This window comes from Lissotriton helveticus, chromosome 4_1 (assembly GCF_964261635.1).
Source record: "Lissotriton helveticus chromosome 4_1, aLisHel1.1, whole genome shotgun sequence".
Lineage (NCBI taxonomy): Eukaryota > Metazoa > Chordata > Amphibia > Caudata > Salamandridae > Lissotriton > Lissotriton helveticus.
The window spans coordinates 1,459,790,118-1,459,815,814 of NC_136063.1; the positions used below are offsets into that span (position 1 = coordinate 1,459,790,118).

Sequence of the window (25,697 nt, forward strand, 5' to 3'; positions counted from 1 at the left end):
AAAAACAGATTTTACCATTAAATAGGGCTTTTCATTACAATTCCAAAGACACCAAAAATGACATACCTACCTGTTCACAATTTGAAATTATAGCTTATTAAATGCAATAAGCAATCCTCAATGTTAACCTATGGGATAAGTAGGCCTAACAGTAGTGAAAAACTTATTTAGGAATTTTTCACTACAGGACATGTGGAGCTTGAAAGTACATGTCCAGCCTTTTATTTCAATGCACCCTTCCCTATGGGCTACGTAGGGCCTACCTCAGGGGTGACCTATACCAATAAAATGGGAGTTTAAGGCTTGGAAAGGGGGGTGGATTAGCAAGTTGAATTGGCAGTTTAAAATGCATTCAGGCTGCAATGCCAGGCCTGGGATATGTTTCATGGTACTGCTTGAGTGGGTGAAACAATAAGTGCTGCAGGCCCATTGGTAGCATTTAATTTACAGGCCCTGGTTAAATGGTATACCACTCTACAAGGGTCTTATAAGTAAATTGAATATGAGGTGTAAACCAACCAAACCATGTTTAAGAGAGTGAACACTAGCACTTTAGCATTTATTAGCAGTGCTAAAGCCAACAAAAACACATTTCAGCTAAATAATGGAGGTAATTAGCCGGAACGTTAGGGGAAGCCCATCCTAAGGCTGACAGGTCTAACTCATATGTTTTCATTAGTTATTGCTACAGTAACTTATGTAGCTGGATCCTGTGTATAACAGTCTGCAAAACGTTTGGCTCTGGTCCACATGATATAAAAACTGCTAACTGACCTAAAATGACTATCAACTGCTGTACACAAAATATTACAATATTTAGCATGCACTTCATTATTTGACTTGAATTTAGTACAACAACTATGTTTTCAGAATTATAAATGTTAGTCAAAGTTAGTAAATTATTTCAATTTACTCTCAAGAGTTGTATGTCTACAATATATTTCTCTTTTCAGTCCAAGGTGAATGTAAAACCGTATATGTAACCATAAGTAAGCAAAAAATGTAAATACATTTAAATTGTACATCACATTTTCTGAAAACTCTGTATTAGAAATAACGTTTTGAGTTTTTATATGTAATTAAATCATCTTGCTAAGAATGATCAGATTTCCACTCTCACTAACAATTTGAAACTGTACATACAACCAAAGACTGTAAAAGAATTGGTATATATGCTCCTACTTGATAGATTCTTTGGAGAATTCCATCTGTTCCTCAGGTTCCCCTGCTACAATCGTCAACAGAAAAGCCAGGTCATTTCCACTAGAAAAATAATCTCCACTTCCTGCAAGAAAATAACATAAACACATATAGTTTAATGGTAGACAAAAACAATCTTTTTGTCTTATTTTTTTTTTCCTTATTCCTGGATGCCTGGTATTTTACTTCTGGTCAAAGAGAGGGTGACAACCAGCTTTCCACTGCATGCACCCTTCCTTGATTCTAAAATAAATCATAATAATTTTCACAATATTACATCAATTGTATTGTATAAAAACAAAAAACAAAAAAATAATAAAGGATATGGCCAAAGAAATCAATTTATGTGAGCAAAGTGTATTCAAATCATTTCTAATAACATGCAGCATATGCATTCATAAAATCAGTTAAGTAAGTGCTCAGATTAGAATGTCAGGTTGTCCGACACCCAGGATAGTGGTCCGACTGCCGCATTATGATGCGATTGGTTGGAGCTCAGTAGACAGACCAATGCCTCCTACAGGCTCAGGGTGCCCATCGGAGCATTGATCTGACTGTAATCCCTACAATGGGGGTGGTGTCTGCAGAGGCACCACCGCAGGGATCACGATGTCCCTTTTCCCTCTGCTTTTACATGGCAGTCCAACACTCCCCTATGAGGCACATCTGTGGCCCCCCAAACATTCATGCACCACATGGTGCCTGGCACACGGTGCATGGATGTTTGTAAAATGCCTTTTTACCTTGCAGCTTTTGCTGCAATTCATTTCCTGGTCACAGCACAAGCCACAATGTAAAAAGGCATTTTTCTAACTGCCTAGTTGCATAGTAATTAGGTGGGTGGAACTGCCGACTTCATGTCGGCTGGTTCCATCTCTGCAGTGATGGTGGTCGGATGCTCGTCTAACCGCCATCATAATCACGCCTATAGTGCTAAAAAATTCATGCAAAATGTCATTAAAGGTTAAAGGTGATCACAAAATAAACAATGGAATGGAGGAAAGACTCAATTAATGTGTGCAGAATCTAGAGTGGAGGATTTACTGTCCCAATTTTTGAACAAATAGATTCTTGCATACAAGGTCAATTAATGAAAGTCTCTCTCAACCAGAAGGATGTCCATGGCATTTCAAACCATGTATCAATATGGGATCATCATCAGGATACATTTTACTTACACCTCCCGGTCTCAACACTCTCACCAATGGCTTATGATCGGTCCAAATGTAAATTGCACAGCCCACAGATATGTGTGGAAGTACCCCACTACCCATGCCGCTGCCAAGGCCTCTCCCTCTACTACGGCATAATTTAATTCCATGAGAAAGAGTCTTTGAGGCAAAGGCCATGGGTTTTTCCACACCATATTTTATCTGCTTTATCTGTGTTAACACAGCTCCAATTCCATCAGCATTGTCATCAACACTTAATATGGTTTTGTTCATTGGCTCAAATTGGGTTAACATTTCTGCAGTGACTATTTCAGCTTCAATCACTGCAAAAGCTCTCTCATGTCTCTCTTTTCACTCAAACTCCCAGCATTTCCCAGCCTTTCCTCAATAGCTCCCTCAAAGCTTCTGTTTTTTCAGCAAAATTCTAAACAGATTTCACATAATATTCAATTAACCCCATGAAAGACCGTAATTGATTGTTCACTTCAGGGATCGGAGTGAGGCATATTGACTTCACCAAACCTTCCTTAGCTTTAGCTCCCTGCTTTTTTCAATAGGAACTGACATTTATCTTTACGTAATGTTAATCTAGTTTCACTCAAACACTTTCAACGTTTTTAACCAAGGTTCTGGGCTCATCTTGCTCTGATTCTCCAGTAATTAAAATATCGTCCTGAAAGAAACAACGTTAGGAACATCACCAAATAATTTGTGCATCATATGTTTGAAGACACCTGAAGCTGATGCCAGCCCAAATGGAAGTCTTTTAAATTGAAAAACCACCTCCATCGCAACGAATGCTGTGAACGCTTTGGATTTGAGACATAATTTGTTTAGGTGATAAGCTGACTTCAAATCTAGTCTCATGACATTTTTTGCATTAGTCAACATTAACCATCTCTGAAATATCTGGCAGAGAAAAATATCCATCGCAATGCATTGATTCAGTAATCTCAAGTCTATACACAATCTCAGTTTGCCATCCCCTTTTTAGTATTAACTAAATGGATCAGCCATCACATCTGTTTGAACCCCATTCACTTTAAATTCCGCTCTTGGTCTATGCATTCTCATTCCATTGTTATTCTCAATACACAGTATTATATCTTGTGTACCATCATCCTCTGCAACACACACCACTCTACTCCTACTCTACAAACTCTTGCCAAATATCCCTTTCTCCCACAACTTGGACAATCTTTGTCCCAAGTGAAGCAACCTTTAAAATAGGTGGCATGTCCTATCCTTCCACATCTGTAACACCCTTTAAATTCTGAACTTCAATTGGTACTCACTCTCTTCTTGGACTTCTCTACAAATTGCTTACCTTCTCTACCTTCTTTAGTATGCCTTCCTTCAACATCACCCTTTGTAACATTTTCTTTTCTTATTTACTACGTTAACTTCTTCTTCATGCTTAGTTTCCACTGTTGCATTTCTTTATGTATCTGTCCTATTCCTCCCACATTTTCGCAATGGTTATTGATTCCTTTAATATTGGATTCTTTGCAGCCCACAGTCTCTCTTGCATTCTCTTGTTTTTGCACTGTATATCAATTGATCTCTAATCATCTGGTCAGTCATGGTTTTAAAATCACATTTTACAGCCCATTCTCTCAATCTTGTCACCCATTGATCCACTGATTCCTGTGTTTGTTGGGATTGCGAATAAAACTTATGGCGCTATATCACTATATTAACTTGTTTCCATAGTCCTTTCCTAGTCGTCTTTTTGTGTCCATATAAGTGTTTTCCATTGGCTCTCCATCTTCACCCATTACCTCTGGTAAAAACTTAAAAACATGTTGTCCCTCTTTACCTAAGGCAGTGAGTAACAAAGCTTAACTCCTAGATACTGAGAACCTTAAATCATCAATAGCCTCCAAATAATTTTCAAAAATTCTGATCCACTCTTCCCACTCTATTGAATGTGAACCAGCTTGCAATAAAAACATTGGAGGAGCAGCCACTAGTTAGTTGCTTGGCATGGACATTGTGCAAGAGCTGCCGCTTGAGCAGAAATACCACAAATTTCCACTTAATTGTCAACACAACTTCAGAACCAAAGGGCCCCATTACGAAGGCCGAAGGACTACCACTGACAGGCGGTCGGTGGCAGTCTTTCAACCATCCTCCCAGGGATTTCCATCCACCTCGTAACAATGTCATTTTGATGGGTGGCGGTCAGAAACACCGACCGCCATAGTCCCGACAGGCGCTCTGTATCTGACTGCTTGTTTGACCTCCATGCAATCCCAGAATTACAATATCACTTTCCGCCTGTCGGTCTACAGCAGTCAACCCACAGCAAAATGGCAGGCAGAAACGGATTTGGGGGCCGTTAGTGGGCTCCCCTAATCCCCTGAACCAACGATATAGGCCCTTGGGGGCACCTATGGTACCACATGGTGCCTGCCACGTGATTCAGGGATATACGTGAGGTGTCTGTTTTGGCTTGCGGTGAGTGCTGCAGAGTACAGCACCTGCCACAATGCAAAACATGGGCAATGAGACCGCCATGGTGGCAGTCACATCCTAATTTTCCCGGTGTGACTGCCGCCTCGTAGTTGGGCGGTATCAAAGACGATTGGATGGCAGACGGATGAAAGTCCATCTGTCATTTAATGACCCCCTAATTCTTTCCTCAGGATGCTATCTTCCCTGTTCTGAGCTTCACAAGAGTTCAAAATGGCATCTAGCTGCTGCACAGGTTTGATCTTCATCTACATCTGCAGCTTTGACTCCTCCTGGGGAAGACAGTAGGCCCCAGACGACAAATGCAAATTAGTATCGGGAGCAGCTTTCCTTCAACAGGTAATGCACATCATATATATTTTCTGACCTAAAATAATATTGTATTCACTGTTTTAACTTACGAAATGCGCAGTCAAATATGCTGAGCTTCAGGTTGCGTGTTAACTTTATTGCTTGCTGCACACGCACCTCATGCAAGGATGGCTCTAATTAACCTACGCTGCTGACTTGTCACTTCAGCGAGTTTGCAATGCTAGCCGCTACCTCTTATGAAGAAATACATTTTGGTCCTGCCATCAGTCAGCATTTCGTGCGCACTTGTCTAACAGTTTGTATAGATGGCTCACGTCAGCGTCTTTGGTCCTGTGGTTTCCATTCTTTTTTTTGTGAAAATATTTTTATTAGCATTTTTAAAACATTGCGATACAGTGTTACATGTGAATATAAAATGTGTTAGGCATTGCAATTTGGAACCAGAAATCCGTGTAATTACATCATTAACACAGGAGCTTACTATTATACATGGTACAGCAAGGGTTGATGAGCTCACCCTGGATGAAGCCGCCTTAATCGGTATCAGAGCTTGTGCTGTCTGTATCAGACGGTGGGTCGCAAATGTCCCCTCTATATTTGTTCCACGCCCCCCAGACCCTTTTCCATTTCTTGGGACACCTTCTGTTTCGATACACAGCCCGTTCTGCAATCATTGCAGCGTCCATGTCTTGTCTCCAGGTCGCTATGGAGGGTGGCAACCCCCCGCCCCACCTCTGTGCTATATTCCTCTTCGCTATCATCATACCTATTGTCATCCAGGTCTGTCCATAGCGCGTGAGGTCGTTGGGCTCCCATATGTTCAGGAGGCATCGCTTGGGGTCAGGAAGTATGGAGAGTTTCTCCGATTGTGACATGGTGCGCATCACTTGAACCCAATAGTGCGCAATTTGGGGGCAATCCCATATCGTGTGGTAGAAGCTACCTATTTCCCCGCATCCCCTCAGACAGTATGGGTGTGTAATCCTTCTCATCTTGTGCAGTGCATCCCTTGTGTAATATGACCTGTGCAATATACGGAGTTGTACCAGGCGCAAGCGCGCCGGGACACCTATTTCTTTTGGAGATGAAGTCGCCTCCTGCCACTCCGTGTCGTCCATGTCGCCACAGTCACGCACCCATTTCTTCCGCAAGGCCTCTAGGGGGTCAGGCAGATTGTTTACAAGTTTTCTATATGTTAGGGATGTCGCATTTGAAGGCATAAAGTCAGTCAGCAGCCTGTCCTCTAGTGGGGACGCTTCTGGAATATCTGTACCAGGTTCGAACACTGCTGTCAAGGCATGACGTATCTGCGTCTATCTGAAGCGTTCAGTCAGCGCCAGCTCATATTGGTGTTGCAGCGTTTCAAAAGGTAGCACTTGCCCTCTTTGCCATAGATCTCCAATGGCTGAGATGCCAATTGCATCCCAACGGTCGAAGCCCTTAGATTTCCTCAATTGTCCAAGTTGTTTTACGTCCCACAACGGGGTGAGCTGTGTCAGCACTCCCTGCCATTTCAGCCTGCGTAGCGCCGCATGCCACAAGGTAAGCGTGTGACGTAGTGGGCCGATCTTCGACGAGATTAGTGATTTATCGTATAGGGGGGTCAGCATTCCAGAGAACCCCAACTGCGCCCTGTCCGCCTTTAGGGCCGGCTCAGACTGGGGAAGATGCAGCCATTGATTAACAATCTTCAACTGTGACGCCCAGTAGTAAAGACCAACATCTGGGAGCGCTATGCCTCCGTCGTACCAGCCACGCGTGAGCTTGGCTTGCGCTATTCGAGCAGGTTTAGAACCCCACAGTAGCACCGAGACCTGCGCCGCGATGGTCTTGAAGTACGCGGGAGGGACAGGGTAGGGTGTGTTTTCTAGAGCGTAGAGGAAGCGGGGCAGGGCCATCATTTTGAACAGGGCCGCTTTACCTAGCAGTGTCAGTGGTAGCGACTCCCAGTGTCGAATGTCACGTTTGAGGCGGTCAAGAGGGGGCTGTAGGTTCTGTGTGTGGAAGGAAGCGGGGTCCGCTGTGACGTATATCCCTAAATAATTAAACCCGGCGACCGCGATCCGCAGCGGGCAGGTGACCGGCAAGTGCGGTGCAGGACCTCGCAGTACGTGCATGGTGGATTTGGACCAGTTCATCGAATAGCCGGAGGCTCGGCCGTAGACTGTGCAAACATCCAATAGAGTGTTAATTGAGCGTTTGGGAGCGGTGAGATAGATCAGCACATCGTCGGCGTATAGGGATATTTTATCTTCCCAATCATCCGTCCAGCGGATACCACTGATCGTGGGTTCCCACCTTATCCATTCGGCCAAAGGTTCCAGGACCATGGCGAACAGTAACGGGGAGAGGGGACAGCCCTGGCGCGTGCCCCTATACAATGGAAAGTCCACCGAGATGTGGCCATTGGCAGCTAGATGTGCCATCGGTCTTGCATAGAGCAGACGGATCCAGGAGCAGAATTTCGGGCCGAAACCGAAGTGACGCAGTACCGCAAACAGAAAGGGCCAGTGGACTGTGTCAAACGCCATATGGGTGTCAAGGGACAATATCACCGCGGGCTCTAACAGATACTTCGCTCTCGCAAGCACACCGTGGACTCTGCGCAAGTTAAGGGCCGTGTTTCTGCCCGGCATAAATCCGGATTGATCTCTATGTATGAGTTTGGTCAGATGCGGCGTGAGACGACGTGCCAACAGTTTCGCAAGTATTTTGGCCTCCGCGTTAATAAGGGAAATCGGGCGGTAAGATGTACATTGGTCCGCAGGTTTTCCTGGTTTTAGGATCGCCACAATTGTGGCCGTTCGCTGATCTAACGGGAGTGCACCTGTCTCCAGGCTATCCTTGAACATATGTAGCAAGTGCGGCGCGAGCGTTTCTGCCTGTTGCTTATATAAGTCTACTGGTATCCCATTGGGTCCCAGCGCTTTACCCGTCTGTAGGGCTTTAATCGCCAGTTGTATTTCCTCTGTCGTTAAGTCTACGTCCAAGGCCCTTGTCTCCTCCTCAGTCAACACTGGCATTTTGAGATCTTTGATGTAAGTGTATGCCTCGTCTTCTGAGATCGTGGACGCGGACGCGTATATCGTTTCGTAGTGAGTCGCCAGTGCTTGCACTATTGCACTGGGATCTCTAATGGGGACATCTCCCTCTACCGTCAGTTGTGCTATCCACCTGTCTCGTCTGTCCCATCTGTCCAGCCAGGCCAGCAGTTTGCCTGCTTTGTCCCCCATCTCGTAAACCCTGTGTCGTGTGGCAGACAGTTGTAATTTGACTTCCTCTGTTAGATGTGCTTTGTGACGTTGTAGTGCTATTTGCAAAGTGTGTGCTGTAGTGGGGTTTGGATCCGCCGCATGCTGCGCCTCAGCTCCCGTCACCGCTGTTTCCAGGGCTAACAGTTCCGCCCGTCCCTCCCGCTTAAGCGCTGTGATGGAGACTATCGCACATCCCCGAAGCACCGTTTTATAGGCCTCCCACAGATTGGCAGCCGAGGACAGCGAACCCGCGTTGTCCCGGAAGTACTGTTTGGTTCCCACCCTCAGCTCCTTTCTGACCTTAGAATTGTGAAGGTATGCTGCGCGGAAAGGATAAATCCGACGCCGCGTGGGTTGGTGATGCGTATAGGTAAGTAGCAGTGGGGAGTGGTCTGAAATACCTCATGGCCTTATCTCTACCCTGGATACAGTACCAGGACCTCCCGGGGAACTAAGGAAATAGTCGAGCCTGGTGCGTGTATTATGGACGCCGGAGTGGTACGTGTATTTATCGGCCCTGGGGGTTGTATTTTCTCCACTGGTCTTCCAGTCCCATCGCAGTCATGAAGCCGGCCAGTCGTGTTGCGCCTGCTGGAGCCAGCCTCGGGGGGGCCCTATCTTGCAGGCTATCAGCTACCAGATTGAAATCTCCTCCCAGAAGCAAACCTCCCTCGGGGAGCCCAAGTATAAAAGTGCTAAGGTCTGCTAGGGCTGTTGCCTGTAGTGCAGGTGGAATGTATACGGAGACGATGTTAATGGGTTTACCCTCCCACTGTGCGTGTCTAGCGGCAAACCTACCCGCCGCATCCAACCTGACAGATTGTACGAGTAGGGGGAATTGTTTCTTCACTAAAACTCCGACTCCCCGTGACCCAGAGGTGAACTCAGAGTGTGCCATCATCTGGAAACCCCAGCGATCCATAGCTTTGGTAGCCGTGCCAGTGAGGTGCGTTTCTTGTAGGAGGACCACTGCAGCCTCTCCCTCTTGATGTTTTTCAGGACCAGACCTCGCTTGACTTTGTCCCCTAGGCCCCTGACATTCCAAGAGAGTATCGACAGGGACGGTGTCACAGTAGTCCCGTCTCTCTGTTGACCTAAGAGTGTGTCAGCCCCCATCATCATGAATCAGTGTGCTCAATAGACAAAGACTCGTTTCCGTGGTTCCCAACATCATGCCACTCAGTGTAGTTAAGTGTATCGCAGTAACCAAAACCATAACCAACAACATAAAATATTCCCCCCTTCCCTCCCCCCTCCCTGCCTCCCTGCTTCGCGGACTCCAAACTGCCCGCCACCCCAACTCAGCAGAGTGCTTACTACCCCAGTCAAAAGACAACGTTGCTTACAAGAGCTTAAGGGGGGGTGAAAGTACAAGGGGGGCCAGTAGCCCCCGATAGTTTCAGAGTCCCAGTACATTTGCAAAGTCTCAGTAGTACACCAAGGAAGGTGAGTGTTCATAAGGACGAGTTCGACTCATCTGCTATAGTTCTCAGCAAAAGAAGAAAGAAAAAGGTTTAGACACTTCCCTTAATGCAGCAGGGGTCAGTCACCAGAGTCCTCGGTCGGGTCGGTCTCGGCCTTCTCCTCTTGTCCGGTCAATTCACGCTCGTCGGGTTGATCATGTCTTCTTCGCCTGCCATTCTGCTTGCCAGAGCCCTCCGCCGGTCTCCATCCTTCGAGCCAGTCGTGCGCCTCTTCCGGCGTGTCAAAGAACCAAGATTTTTTCTCGGCCACCACCCTGAGGCGCGCCGGGAAGAGCATGGAGTATGGCAACTCGCGAGATCGCAATGTTTTTTTCACCTCGATGAAACTTCTACGTTTCGCCGCCACCGCCGTCGTGTAGTCAGGGAAAATTAAAACTTCTGAGTTCTGTATACGTATGGGCGGCGCGACCCTCGCCGTTTGAAGGATGACATCGCGGTCCCTAAAATTGAATATACGCGCTATAACGGGCCTTGGTCGCGCCCCAGTGCGCGGACGCCCCCCCCGGGACCCTGTGCGCTCGTTCCACCGAGAAGAACTTGGAGAGGCCTTTAGGCTGCAGCACATTCCTGACTAGGTCTTCCACATATAGGTCCATGGCGGGCCCCCCTTCCGATTCCGGCAGGCCAATAAGGCGGATATTGTTGCGCCTGGAGCGCCCTTCCTGGTCCTCCATCTTGTCTGCCAGGTATTTATTGTCCTCCTCCAACCGCGCCACCCTTTTCAACAGTGACGCCGTGTCCGAGGTAAGGGTCGTAGTGGCCTGTTCCACTGCTGAGACTCTCGTTGACATCTTTTGTAGATCAGCCCGCAAAAGTGTGACATCCGTTGATATGGAGCCAACCGTGGTCTGCACCTGCGTCAGGGCCGCCATAATGTCTTCCAGGGTTATGGCCGAAACCGCGCCACCCCCCGCACCCTTTACGCTGGTTCTTTTTTGTTCAGGCAGCGGTGCAAAGTCCTTGGCGTACGCAAATTTATCCAATTTGCTTTGCTGGGTCCCACGATTGCCCCTGCCGCCCATTGTGGTTCAAGGGGCGGGGGTGCCGTTCCGGGTCACACCGGGGCAGGCGAAGGGATGCGCAGCAGTCCGGAGCCGGGCAGGTAGGCCAGGAAGGCAAAGCCTGTCCCCCCACGCGTCGTCAGGCGCCTCCCGGGAACTCCAGTCCCAGGCTTCTATGGCAGTCGATGTGGCACTGGTAAATAGGGGGGGAAGGCGGGGACCCTCCGCTATGCGTGCGCACTGGCCGCTGATGTGGAAGCAGGAGTGAATTCCGCTGCTGCCGGCTGTGGTGGGCCGCTAGGGTCGTGATTCAGGCCGCGGCTTGGCCTGGAGCTGGCAGCTGTCACCGGCGTCTTCGGCGCAGTCCCTCCGGCGGGGGGGGGGGAGCAGCGATCTCTCCCGCAAGGTCCCCGTAAGAGGAGATGCCGGGCAGGGGGGGGCGGGGGGTGCCAGCCGTGTCACCACTCACCCGCCGTCGGCCGTGCAACGTAGCCCCGTGCCTCCACACGATGGTAGCGAATGGCGCCCCCTCGGTCGCTCCTTCAAATCGAGTCCGGTGCTTTTGGTGCCGATGCAGGCCGCAGTCCCTCACACGAAGTAGCTCCGGGCTCCGGTGTCGTGGCGAGCTCAGAGAGGGGTCGCTGCACGCCGGATCACCTCCGCTATCTGGTCGCTGCTTCTGGGTCACTGCTTGACAGGATAAGTGGTCGGATTAATAGTGGGCTACGGTCTCACCCTCGGAGCCTCACCAGAACGCCGCCATCTTGGTCGATCGCCGGCCACGCCCCGTGGTTTCCATTCTTGATGGTCTGAATAATTCTCGGCTTCCACCGTGGATTCCACCTTACTGTGGCTGGCATACAGGACAAAATACGGTTGCCGCCAAGTAGTGGTAATTAATTTGGACTCTGGTTGATAGGCTTTCAAACAACGTTATTCAGATCAGCCACAAGTGTGTGACTCCCTCGCCTAATCATGCCCCAACCGTCACCCTGCACTCTGTGGAAGTTCACCTCCATCTTAACGCCATGAGCAATGCCTTGCGACATCAGTTGGCATGGCAACATGCCCTTAAGATCACAACAGATCTCTTAAGAGATGACTTCCCTCCATCTTGAAATGGTTGTAACAAACAGAATCGTTCAGATCCCTTCGATTTATCACCAGTCTCATCCATTTGTCCTTCTTCTTTACCAAAAATATATTGCTTACAAATCCCTTTGAAACCTTTGAGCAAATCTCTATTGCACCTTTATGAAATAGAGCTTCCACTTTCTTATCTACCAGGACTGTACACTCTTTTGAAAATCTTAATGGTCTTTGGAAATACACCTGAACAGGTTCCTCTGCAAATTCTGTCTTGTAAATGGTACTGTCTGAATTACCCATTCATCTGACGTTACTTCCCTCCAATGTGCCCAAATAAATGAGTCTGCTGCCCAGCTTTAAAGGGGTATAGACAGGGCCTTTTTTCAAACATACCTTGCAATGCTCTTGATCTTCTTCTAACACCCCTGGAGGCGCTGCCTCTACTTCATTGCCTCTAAGTAAAGAAACCCTGATTGGAAAATCCTCTGGAGGGTCTGTATCCAATCTTGTGATCCAATAGCTTTGGCTGGGAAGCGGATTCTCACTCTCCCGGTCCTTCCAAGAACCATTCGCATATTCCTTTGCACTTTTTGAATAGAATTAAATACGCCAACATACTTGGCTATATCTTTTGCAAAATCCTCACCAAATAGGAGACTCTTGGCCTCTGCACCAGACTCCTTACTTGCCAACTCTGCAAGTTTAGGATCAATCTTCATTAAAATGCTATTTCTTCTCTAAAATGCAAAGGACCGCATTTGTGTTACCCTCTGCACCCATTGCCTTATTTCTTCAACATTCATCTTAACACCATTCACACGTGAATTCTCGCATAAATAAAAATTGTCAATGGAACGAACATATAAAGTAGCCTATATTGCTTCCTTTGAAACCTTTGTCCAATCCCTTTCTTGGGTCTCTTTCGCATTTTACTCAGGAGTGAATACAACTTTGTTTTACAATGAAGGCCTCAGAAATTCTGAATGCCATTTTTTGGGGAACCTCTTTAGGCATCTCACGCCCTAATCAATACTGGAGATATGGCGCAACATGCTCCATGGGTGTCAATTGTGGAGACAAAGAATTTTGTATTAAATTTGGATTAAACATGCTCTCCCCAAAAGGATTTCTTTAACTTCTCCATATTTCCTTTGTTCGCATCAATGACTACTCCCTCTGAATATTAAAACTGTGAGGAATAATTTATTACTACGTCCCCACTAGATGAAGACTTATCACAAGCAACCGCTTTGTGATTTCCTTTTTTGGGCTTTAAATCCACTCTTTCGTTCAAATCCAACTGAGTTGTCCTCTTTCTCTTTGCCAGAGGAGCCCTGAAGTCTTTATTCTTTTTCTGCACATCTCCACACTCCACATGCTTTCTTTTTTGGGTCTTCTTCTGCCCAATTCTAGAGCCTGGAGCCTTCATCTCTAACTCTTCCACAGACCAAAATTCCTCTTAATCTGTATGAGAATCGTTGCCCTTATCTTTAGGAAGTATTCTTTCTACACGATCATCTAATTTCTTCTCTAACTGAGAAGACAATGTTAAGAAAGCCTTGTCAACACAAACCTGTACTCCCCTGTCTAAACTTTCCTCCTTCATGGTGGTATTATCCATATTCCTTTTTTATTTATTAAACACAAATAAATATTTTTTCCCCTAAACAAAAGTACCTCTTCTTAAAAACCACACTTCCCAAAACACACCTCTTCCACCAGATGCTCATCACTAATGACCAGTGACATGTACTCTAACTGTAAAAAATAAGCTTTTCATGCCCAAAATATGACCGCCCCCATGCGTTGCTAATCTACCTTTGTTATCCTAATTCAAAATGGCCACTGGAACGCTATACACTGGTACGGAAAGCCCAAATGAATCAAAGTTCAAGTCCTTTCAAGTGCACAGGTGAGGTAAGAATAAACTATCCAAAATTCATGAAATTCCATCTTCAAACATAGGTGTACTAATCTACGCTTGGAACGCCTGCCAATCCAAAGACTTAAAACTGTTCATGCTGGCATATGCTGCGGAATTTAATGGCTTTCAACTAATAGCTAATAAATCTGAGCTGTTCACTCTGACACACACTACCATCTCCATCCTTAAAGCAGGCAATCGGAGCTTGCGCCTACACACACGCCTTTATTTTTAATGTGGCTCTTTTCAACGACACATGCGAGCGTGCATGTTCAAAAGAGTCAACCACCTTCTTTCTGTCGGATGCTTAAAACTTGACCAAACACCAATGTTTTACTGGTGAAATAAATCACCATTGCATGCCTAAACCCATCATCGCACTATTGCTGAAGTTTCTGTGAGCCTAAGTATCTCAAACCATTAATATAAATACAATAAACTACACGTTAGCGACAAAAATCCCTATACTGGAAATCCCCTGGCAAGTTTCACCTTGAATTCAAGAACGGCCATAATAAAAATGACCTTACATAATAGCTACAAAAAACTGTACTTCTTTCAAACATTCATGTGTACGTCTGTGCCAATCCCATTTTCATATTAAGATGTATCTACTCTAAATACCATAATGGTTCTTCCCATTGTATTATCAAAATGATCATGTTTCAATCCCAAGTAAACTGACTATGGGGAGGAAACCGGTCTATTTGGTATGACAGAAGAATCTCCAATACTTGAGAGTATACAATTCACCAGTTTAACATAGCTTGTCCAATACCTGGCTTGAGAAGAGTTTCCATCAGCCCACCCAGTTGGCGGAACTTCGTCATCTGGAAAACTCAGAGAGAGGGGTCACATGTAGCCCAAGTTATTTCCGGGCTAATGCACATGATATAGAACCACCTACTCTCAGAGATATCAGCCACTTGGGTTGTCCAAGGTATGTGGAAACTAATGGAGTGCAGTGCAAGTGGTAAACGTGTGTGAGAATAAAAATGACTAAAAGGACAAAAAATATGTTTATTAGGGATTGCCCTAATGCCATGTAATAAAAACCGCCTGATAGTTTAAGAAATTGTTTCTATCTCTTGGCTATATGTGAGGTCGACATGTTTCAGCTGTGTAGCTCACTGGCTCGGCTTTCTTCAGGACCTTGAAAGTGACGTGTGTTACTGCAAAAAAATGTGATTATTACTGAATTTTTTTTTCAATTCTTGCATCAGAAGAAAATAGATCAGTGGTATAGTACCACCCTACCAGACATGGATCCCATGTGTGTGTAGATTGAGAGCTATTTCTTCATCCCTAAGAGAATAGGAAAATAATGTCAAATAAAGTGATAGTGCTTTACATGGTAAAAAAACATATACTTCAAGCATGGAGATAAAACATATCAAATAGTCGAAAACACCTGTATTCGACTATGCTTATTCAACACATACTAGTGACTAGAAGAATTTTTTATTTGAAAATTACTCACCCAGCTTTTTGTGGGGGTTTTGAGATAGCTTTGAGAACATACTTATGGTACATAAGTCGGATAATGCAATTACCCTTTGTTTCCATGTTCTCTTTTACTATCAGAGCGGGGCCTCAACCACCGAGCAGTTGCCGGGTGAGGTGAGGCTTGCCCCCACAAAAAGCTGGGTGAGCAATTTTCAAATAATAATTTTCTTCTAGTCACTAGTATGTGTTGAATAAGCATAGTCGAATACAGGTCTTTTCGACTATTTGATATGTTTTATCTCCATGCTTGAAGTATATGTTTTTTTTACCATGTAAAGCACTATCACTTTATTTGACAGTATTTTCCTATTCTCTTAGGGATGAAGAAATAGCTCTCAATCTACACACACATGGGATGCATGTCTGGTAGGAAGGTATTATACCACTGATCTATTTTCTTCTGATGCAAGAATTGAAAAATGTTTTCAGTAATAATCAAATATTTTTGCAGTAGCACACGTCACTTTCAAGGTCCTGAAGAAAGCCGAGCCAGTGAGCTACACGGCTGAAACATGTCGACCTCACATATAGCCAAGAGATAGTAACAATTTCTTAAACTATGAGGCGGTTTTTATTACATGGCATTAGGGCAATCCCTAATAAACATATTTTTTTCCTTTTAGTCATTTTTAGTCTCACACACGTTTACCACTTGCACTGCACTCCTTTAGTTTCCACATATCCTGGACAACCCCAGTGGCTGATATCTCTGAGAGTAGGTGGTTCTATATCCATGTGCATTAGCCCGGAAATAACTTGGGCTACATGTGACCCCTCTCTCTGAATTTTCCAGATGACGAAGTTCCGCCAAATGGGTGGGCTGAGGGAAACTCTTCTCAAGCCAGGTATTGGACAAGCTATGTTAAACTGGTAAATTGTATACTCTCAAGTATTGGAGATTCTTCTGTCATACCAAATAGACCGGTTTCCTCCCCATAGTCAGTTGAGTTCGTATTTAGGGGTGTGGAGTGAATCTGGTCTCTAAATATTTCCCCATAGACCCTCCCCCACCTTCTGTATTTTATCAATCCCAAGTAAACCTTAGTGTACTTATCGGATGGGTGAGCAGCAACAAAGAAGGAAGATTGCAGCTTCTTTAGGAATTTTATATCTATTAGAACATTAAGTTTTAATTCTAAAGTTATTTTTCTAGTAGTTGCTGCTGTGTGTGTGGCAATAAAGAGTGCATAATATTGGCCTCCATTCCTTGTCATAAAATTACATTTAGTAATAAGTTTTTGTACGTATTACATGCACATACGTTTGACATAGCATTGGTAAGATTGCGTTCTATTCCTTGTGCATATCACGTACACATGCACCTTACGTACAATTTTTGGAAAACTGTTACAAATTCCACAGAATGTACCTGCAGAAATAGTGCATGATGAGATATGTGCAGGCTTCATTGCTGATTACATACATTTGCACCATACCCTTCTAAGGCTTTTGATATGGGTGAAAAATGATTTGGAATTAAAAAAATTGATTCTGGGAGATTTTCTGAATATGGAGCATAGATTGCGCATTCCTTGGTTAAGTTACATAAAAAGGGCACTGACAAATTTGGGTAAACTGCATCTTTTTTAATCTCCAGAGCTAATTTCTACATCAGATATAGCATAGGTTTTTAAGGTACATACACAGGAAATTAGAACCTTAGGATCACAGCATAAATATTGCTGCACACATTACGGTGAAATCTATGGAAAAACGTAACTTTACCTAACATTGGTGTAAAGATGCGAAGTAGCCAGAAGGTAAGTATATTTAGAGGATTTATTTAGGAGTGACATAGTACAACCAGCTAGGAAAGCCAGTACATCCAACTGCCGTTCTGTGGTTCCAGAACACAGAACAGCAGGCACAAGATGCCGTTACAAAAATTTCAAGAGCGTGACATAGGAAAAAAAGCTTAAAAGCAAAGCAAGAATATGACATATCTTACCCCATAACATTAAAAAGAAACTAAAGTAGAAAAAAAAAGATAACAAGAAAATAACAAAAAGAAAACTAAAGAAGAAAACCAAAATGTGTGTCACCAAAAAATATACCATGAAGGTAAACAAATAGGCTCTATCATTCACCTTGACTCAGTGTCATAAAGACATCTACCTTGCAGGTAAACACTTGGGGCCTCATTTATGAAAAATGACGCATCGCTGCGTGAAAGCAGCGATGCATCACTTCTCAGTGGGCACTCCGTGCGACATACCTGATGCGTCATATTTAATGTATGACGCATCATGTCGCAAGGAGTTACAGATATGTCAGTATTTCTGATGTATCTGTAAGCGCAAAAGTGATGCATTTCTGGAGTGTGTCACAAAAGTGACACAACTCCAGCACTGCGTCCATTCACATGGGGCAAGCTCCATGTGAAAGGGTCTGCGTTAGCCTTACACCTGCTGTGAAGCAGGGGCAAGATTTTGAGGCAATGGCGTCCTAGAAGTGACGCAGTGAAATCTCACTTCTGCGAGGCTTTTTGCGGGGGAACGCGGCCCCTGCATACATTATACCCGACACAGGTATAATGTAGCGCTGGGGTTTACAAATCTGCTTAGATGCGTCACTTTGTAAATAGTGCGCAACAGGAGGCATGTTTTACGCCCCTAATGCGTCACAAAAAGTGACGCATCGGAAGCGCAAAACGGACACAAGGCCTCATAAATGAGGCCCTTGATTCTTTTGTTCACCTTGACTCTGGGGGCTACAGTTTGGGCACTCCTGGAGTCTACACAGTTATTCAACAAAGATTTGCTCTCACTGACTTTTCTATCCTCTGTGAATCTGCATTTTTCAACTTTTCCCACATTCCACACTTTGCCATCTTATGTAACAACACTGTTCTTGCTAACCTTAACAACCTTAATAGGATGACCACATTTTGAATCGCCTTTCACCATGAAACCTGGTTTCTTGATCCTAACCAAATACCCAGCAGTGAAATCAGGAACTCTTACATTCCATGTGTCATCAAACAGCTCTTTAATTTTCCTTTGTTTATCTCTCACACGTCCTGCAATAATATCTAACTCAATGTCATCAACAATTTTGCTAGCATTCTTTATCCACTGAGGACAAATATCTGAGACAGGCACCCTTCCTTTCAAAAGTCTAGAAGGACTCACCCCAGTAACAGAGTGAGGAGTGATGCGGTACATCCACAATTTCTTCCTCAACACATCTCTCCAAGGTTCACTGGACTTATTAGCCAACTCAATACCCTCCTTAAGAACATGGTTGAACAATTCGATTTGCCCATTTTCCCTAGGTTTGTGAAGAGAAGTAGTGACATGTTTGATACCACATTTACAGAGAAACTCCTCCATTTCTTGTGAAGTGAGTTGTATACCATTGTCTATATTCAATACTTTATTAGAACCTTCTCAAGCATAACCTTCTTTGAAAAATGTAATAACAACCTGAGATGTGGCATTGGCCACAAACTTAAATTCCGGCCATTTAGAGTGGTAATCTACCAATACAAGTGCAAAATGGGCGTCAGAAGGCAAACGCTTGAAAGGGCAAGAAATGTCAAAATCCACCTTTTGCCTGGGATACTCAGGCCAAGTCACCGGCTTGAGAGGGGCAGAAAAAACGTTAAGCATTTTATCACTGTTGATGTACTCATAGCATTCCCTAACCGTCCTGTCAACCATTTTGTCAATGCCCGGCCACCAAAAGTTAGCCCTAAAGAGGCGCTTCATGGAAGACATTCCTAAATGTCCCTCATGATCAAGTTGTACAATCTTGTTTTGCATAGCCACAGGGGAATAATGTTGCCACCTTTAAACAGTAAATCACCTTTTTCCTCGATCTCACCGGAAACTTGACAAAATTGAGCGACCTCAGAAGTGACAGACCTTTCTTTGGGCCAACCCTCTCTCAAGTAATTTCCAATAAGCTGACACAAAGCATCATTGCTCATCTCTTTCTTCCATTCACTCTGACACTCCCATAAATTCAGGGGAAACAAAATCCTTGATAGTAGCAATCTAATTCCTGCTCATTGTAAAAATCCCAGCTGTCAGAGCGAGATAATCTTGACAAACAATCAGCAGTGATGTTGTTCTTACCTAGAAAAAACTCCACCTCAAAGTTGTGTTCTTGCAACCTGGAATTGAGTCTTGCAATGCCCGCAGTGGAATTCCATCCTCTCCCCAGAGATAAAATACCAACAAGAGGCTTGTGTTCGGTCCTGAGCAAAAACCTGCTACCCCACACATACTTGAAGAAGTGTTCAATGGCCTAAATACAAACTAACAGTTCTTTTACAATTGCAACATACCATCTCTCAGTTACTGAGAGACTCCTAGATGCAAATGCAACACACCATTCTTCCTTGCCACATCTTTGACTTAACACACTGCCTAACCTGTATAAGCTCGCATCAACGGTAATAACCCACATTTTATTGAAGCAAAAAGATTTGAGAGTGGGCGCATTCATTATTTCTTTCTTAATCTGCTCGAAAGCACAAATTCAGTGGATTTCCTTGTCAACTCTCAAAGTGGTTCCATTTTAGTGGCAAGATTCTGTATAGTTTTGTTGTAGTATTCACATAAACCAGCAAAAGAGAAAAGATTTTCCCTGTGAGGGTGCTTTGACAATTGCATCTACTAAGGATTTTTTGGTACCACACCATCATCAGACAGAGTATGTCCAAGATATTCGACAGATTTACAAACAAACTGGCATTTCCTCTGCTTTGAGTGGCAAACCACATATTTCCAACCTTTCACATACTTTGTTGATATGACAACAATGTTCCTTATTGTTGTTTGAAAAAATAAGAATGTCATCCTGGAAACACTTAACAAAATCACTAACATCTTCGAAAATATGATACATTGCCCTTTGAAAAACAGATGCAGCTGAGGCCAAGCGAGAGGGCATCCTTTTAAATTGAAAGAAACCATGAGGTATAATGGTGAATTTAATAGAATCTTCAGTGAGTTCCATTTGATGGTACGCTGAACGGAGATCCAAGGTGGAGAAAATATGTGCACCATCCACCTTACACACCATCTCATTGATGTTGGGTAGGGGAAGACAATCAGCTGCTAAATTAGCATTCAATGCCCTCAAAGAATCAAAGTGTCAAAGAATCATCAGAAAAACCACAAATGGCGACAACAATACCCGTTTCCGGACTCCACTGCATATCATCATCATCATCACATGGGTCACAAGATACACACGAAACCTGTCCTTTGGCGTAATTAACAGAAACGCTTTCCTTCACATCTTTACACATCTTGGAGAAATATCTCAACCGCCCACAATTACTTGAATCCTTCCCAATGACCGGACAACGTGGAGAAGATGCAATATGTCCTGGAGTACCACATCTGAAACATTGGAAACCTTTGGGATTACCTTTACAAACTTGAAACATTCTTAGAGGTTCCAGGAGTAACACTATTAACATCTCCAGACACATGGGTTTTTACATCTTTGTTAAGGGAATTCATCCATTTTTCTGACTGCTCTAAGGCTTTTACTGTACTAATAGCAGCCTCTAAATTAGGATCACTCATTATCCATAGCTGCTCTTGCACTTCTTTTGTTCTGACATGAACGATAATTTGGTCCAGATCATTTCATCAGTGATCAAACCAAAGTTGCAATGTAAATACAAAGCATGCTGGGATGTAAGATATCCATCAAAACTCTCTCGCTCTTCTTGAGCCCTAGTATAACATTTAAATCAATTAAGAGCAACACTGGTAGTGGGTTTAAAATGGTTCTCAATACATAAAATGGCCTCATCATTGTAATAACCCCCCATCTAACAGGAGGTAAAGTTCTATAAACAACTTGACCTTCAGCACCTACACAATGGAGACATTTTATATCTTCCTCTCAGCTGACATTCGTACTCCATCATTTGCTTTCAAATAAGTGATAAACTCCTCCTTCCATCTGGTCCACGGAATGAGAGGTTCTCCTTTGTTTTGTAAATCTTGCAGGGTGGATCAAACTGCATGATAGTAGCAGTAGTATTAATAATTAAGGATTGAGGAGAACGTATAATAATTGCTGTAAGTAGCTAAAATAATGTGAAAGGTATGGTCTTGTTAAAGAAATGAGAAGAAAGAGAAAAGAGGAAAAAAAATATGGAGCTTGTGCAAAAAATTCTCAATGAGCGCCAAAAGAACCAGGGTGTGTCTATCAGGGTGTGCCTGTCACCCTGAATCAACAAGCTAGGCTGCAGGAAATAACAGGCCAAGTGACACACAAAAGTGTCAGGGTGTGCCTGTCACCGTGAATGACAAGCTAAATGACCCACAATACAAGCTTGTGTCTGTCAGGGTGTGCATGTCACCCTGAATCAACAGGCTATGCTGCAGGAAATAACAGGCCAAGTGACACACAAAGGTCCAGGGTGTGCCTGTCACTATAAATCAACAGGCTTTTCCTTCCTGGATGAAGAAACAATATTTGAATGTGTGCTCATCAACCCGTGGGCGTCTCTGTAATTGTGGGCAGACATGCGAACCGGAATATATTAACTAAAGACAGGAAACCCTGCAAACACAATGGAAATCACTGTCGAGGCATTGCATCTGATAAATGGACTGAAATCCTATCAAAGATAGCTGCCAGCATGATGATGTAATGGCGCAAAGTGAAGTGTGTGAGGTGAGAGATCACGTACTAGCAGAACATAGTCAGGAGCTTGCCATCACAGCCTGGAATCAGCTTTGTTGGGGAGCTTTGCCAGGGGAAACACCATCATGAGGAGTGTCATTGTCACAATGGGATCTGCCGTGAGACCGATGTCATCTGTGGAAATGGACATCGGAAATGCCAAAATACTTAAAAATCTGCCAAAAGTTAAAGAAATGGGTCGGAGAATCCGGATCTTTGGGAGCACAGAAAGAACGGGAATAGGAATATCCAACGTTGCTCCAATAACGGGGAAGCCACAGGAACAGCATGGAAAAATCAGAAGGGTCCAGAAGGCATCACCGCACCTGTTCTGCAGAAGGAAATGTAGCAGGAAATGTCTTCTTCCAGTCGTCGCAACTTGTAAAGATGCGAAGTAGCCAGAAGGTAAGTAGATTTAGTGGATTTATTTAGAAACGACAGAGTAAAACCAGCTAGGAAAGACAGTACATCCAACTGCCGTTCAGTGGTTCCAGATGCATGTACAAAAGTTCCAAGGGTGTGACATAGGAATAAAGCTTAAAAGTAAAGCAAGAATATAACAATTGGATATGCTGGTTATGCACAGAAGGTTTTTAACATACTTTTGTCTGAATATGTACCCTAAATTACTATGGGGATGGCACAGCCATCAGATCCCCCCCATTGTACATGTGATCCACTGCTCTAGGCACTTTGCACATTTTTGCATTTGCCCTAAATGGGCCGACCTCCGACATAAATATATTCGTCCATTTCTCGTGTCTTTGAATTTTCAACAAGCAAAACGAACTCTTTTATGTCTGTGATTTTTAGATAATATTAAAGCATGTTGGTACTTTTTTAGATTTCTAACAGGGGTGTATGCGAAATACACCCCTGTGTATGATATTGTAATTTTGTTGATTTTATTCCATGGTCATGAAGTTATTGATGTTTTTATTGTATTTTTATGACTGCTGATGCTAATTGAAATAAGGAGTTAATGAGGATGTCGATGACTTCTGGCACAATACACAGTGCCCATGATGCTGAGAACTGTTTAAATGCCATACACAAATTGCACAAAGATGTTTTTGATAAGATTAATGGATCTATGTGGCCCCTTTCTTTCCTACCAACATAGTGGACCCTAAAATTGAAATTTTTGTTTGTTAGGTTCTATTAGGATGAGGTTCCTTACAGTTCACTCACAACAACTGCGCCTTATTATTAGATGTTTCTTATTTTGCTATTTTTAAATAAATGTTGCTACCCATCTAGATTTTCAGAAGGGGCTTTTTTATGCTTGTATATGAATTTGCAGCCTCTGGATATCCTATGTCTTCATCAAAGATTTTCCACAGTTTTTAAGTATTTATATTGTGCTTTTATTATTGGTCTTGCAAGTCGAATAAAGAGAATCTGACTGACTGACTGACATGCACCTTACGTCATTCGCTTTCATCCTTGAATAATTCAACTACAGAGTCAGTCGGCTATAACTCCCCTGCATAACTTCCCGGTCATTTGAATATGACCCTCCATAACACAATTCACAAATCATTTCATTGAAGTAATTCTTGGATGTAATTCCTTCCCTTTTTTCATTGATGCAGTATCTTGAAATGATTGTGCTTAGTCTTTAACACCTTTGTCCTGATGGTGACTCTATATTGATACATGGGTCAAATTTCTGTAAACTTCCTTTTGGGTGAGAGAGACTTTAATTGACTGCCCCTTATGTGCAGGAATCTGTTTGTTCTAAATTTGGGACAGTAAATTCTTACTCTAGAATCTGCACCTTTTAGTTGGGCCTTTTGACCAATCCATTGTTTTTATTGTGATCAACTTTAACCTTTTTTCTTGGTTTTGGATGGATGTTTGAGCACTAGGGGCCCCATTAGGATGTCGGGCGGATCGCCACCGTCATGTGGGCGGTGGCAATCTGCCCGACATCCTTCCTCGCCCGCCACTCATTTCCCACCCACCATATTATTATGGCGGGGGGACCGCGGTGGACGGAAAGACCGTCCGCCGCTTTTCTGCCCAGTCAACATGTAAATCGGGCGGAAAAGGGTTCTATATGGTGGCGGTGTCTGTTAGACACCGCCATCCATATTAAGAAGGCAGCGGGAGCATGCTTTTTTGTGGCGGCGTTGCTGGAATCTCTTGGGCCCGTTGCGAGCCCCCATGGATTCTGGGAGGTGGGGAGGCGCACACGGGGGGTACCTATGGTGTCCCTCTGCACTTTAATGTACAAGGTGGCAGGCACCGCACGGTGCATGCCACGTTGTGCATTGAAGTGCGTGACGTGCATTTTTAGCATTGCAGCGGGCGGTACTTTAATGAATGCGGGACGCGCCCGCCAGTGTGGCGGGCGCATCCTAATGGCCCCCATGGAACCGGCACCCTTATGGCAGGCGGTCCCGTTTTACGTCGGGATGGCGGGTGGACAAAGTCCGCCGCCTTCCTAATGGGCCCCTATGTGTTCATATTACACTGAGCACTCACTTAGCTGATTTTATGAATACATATGTTGCTTTTGATTATAAATGATTGAATCACCTTATCTTACACAAGTTGGTTCATTTGGCCATATCCTTTATTATTTTCTTCTGTGTGGCTTTATTGTTATTGTGCAAAACGTTGATGTGGTCAAGTGACAATTATTAAGTATGACTTCAAATTATAACTAAATGGAAATTTCCTACATATTTCATATCATGATCCCTTTGGATCTATTGGTCACCCCTTTGGTCTATGATAGCATGTTTCCTTAATACCTAACAACTCTATGGGAAACAGTAATTGGCATATTTGACTTTTATGGAAGTCCACCGAAAAAACTGCAACCACTCGGCATGTGGCATACATGTCAAAATCCCTTGAAAACATGGCAAAATGCAAGCCCTCTAATACATCTGTATTAAACAAATAAAACAAAAGCATTTTATAAATTGAAACATCTAATAAGCCATCCCTGAATGTAACCTAGAATGGCAGGGGCCAGTTTCCTGATCTCAAGCTTTAAAACAATTGTATGTTTCAATGGTGTTGATAACATGGAGTGAAACAATTTATATGTGAATAAAAAACTGCACTCTGTCTTAAAAGATGGTAATTTGCAGCTCTGGCTAGGGACCCCTTAGAAGTACCATGTGTGTGGCACCAGTCTCATTAGTGTAGTAAATATTTATTATTTTGAGATAATAAAACCATTTAAAACATATTCACAGATGCATGTAAAGATGTATTTAGATGGAAATTTGGATAACCACTGAAAACAGCTGATATGCAAATACAAAAGTTAAATAATTATCATATTCACTGTCCTATCAGCAGTACTGCTGTGCAGTCTACATTTTACACCACTGGCCGAAAAAAAGTAAATTTCTTTTTGGTTTACGTGCTGACTACATAAACTTCATGACTCAGCCAATGCAATACTAAACTGACTTTTAAAATATTATTTTACTACAGTGTCAATAGACCTACATCAAGCTTCCCTGAAGACTATATTCCTTTACTAATTTTACATGACGAACTTTGAACTGCACTGGGGATATACAGTATAATTATAAAAACGTGTAGCTGTACACTAGGGCTTAAAATGCTGTTTAACTATACGTGCTTGGAAAAAAATC

The 25,697-nt window shown here is 43.7% G+C and overlaps 1 protein-coding gene across 1 annotated transcript in view; it reads right to left on the bottom strand.

The window, feature by feature from the left end:
• LOC144827556 (enoyl-CoA delta isomerase 2-like) overlaps positions 1 to 25,697 on the bottom strand; it is a 957,733-nt gene that overhangs the window by 494,867 nt on the left and 437,169 nt on the right. The window contains exon 4 of the mRNA XM_078685819.1: positions 1,183 to 1,285. Within this exon, the coding sequence (XP_078541945.1) occupies positions 1,183 to 1,285 (103 nt within the window). The remainder of the gene's footprint in view (positions 1 to 1,182; positions 1,286 to 25,697) is intronic.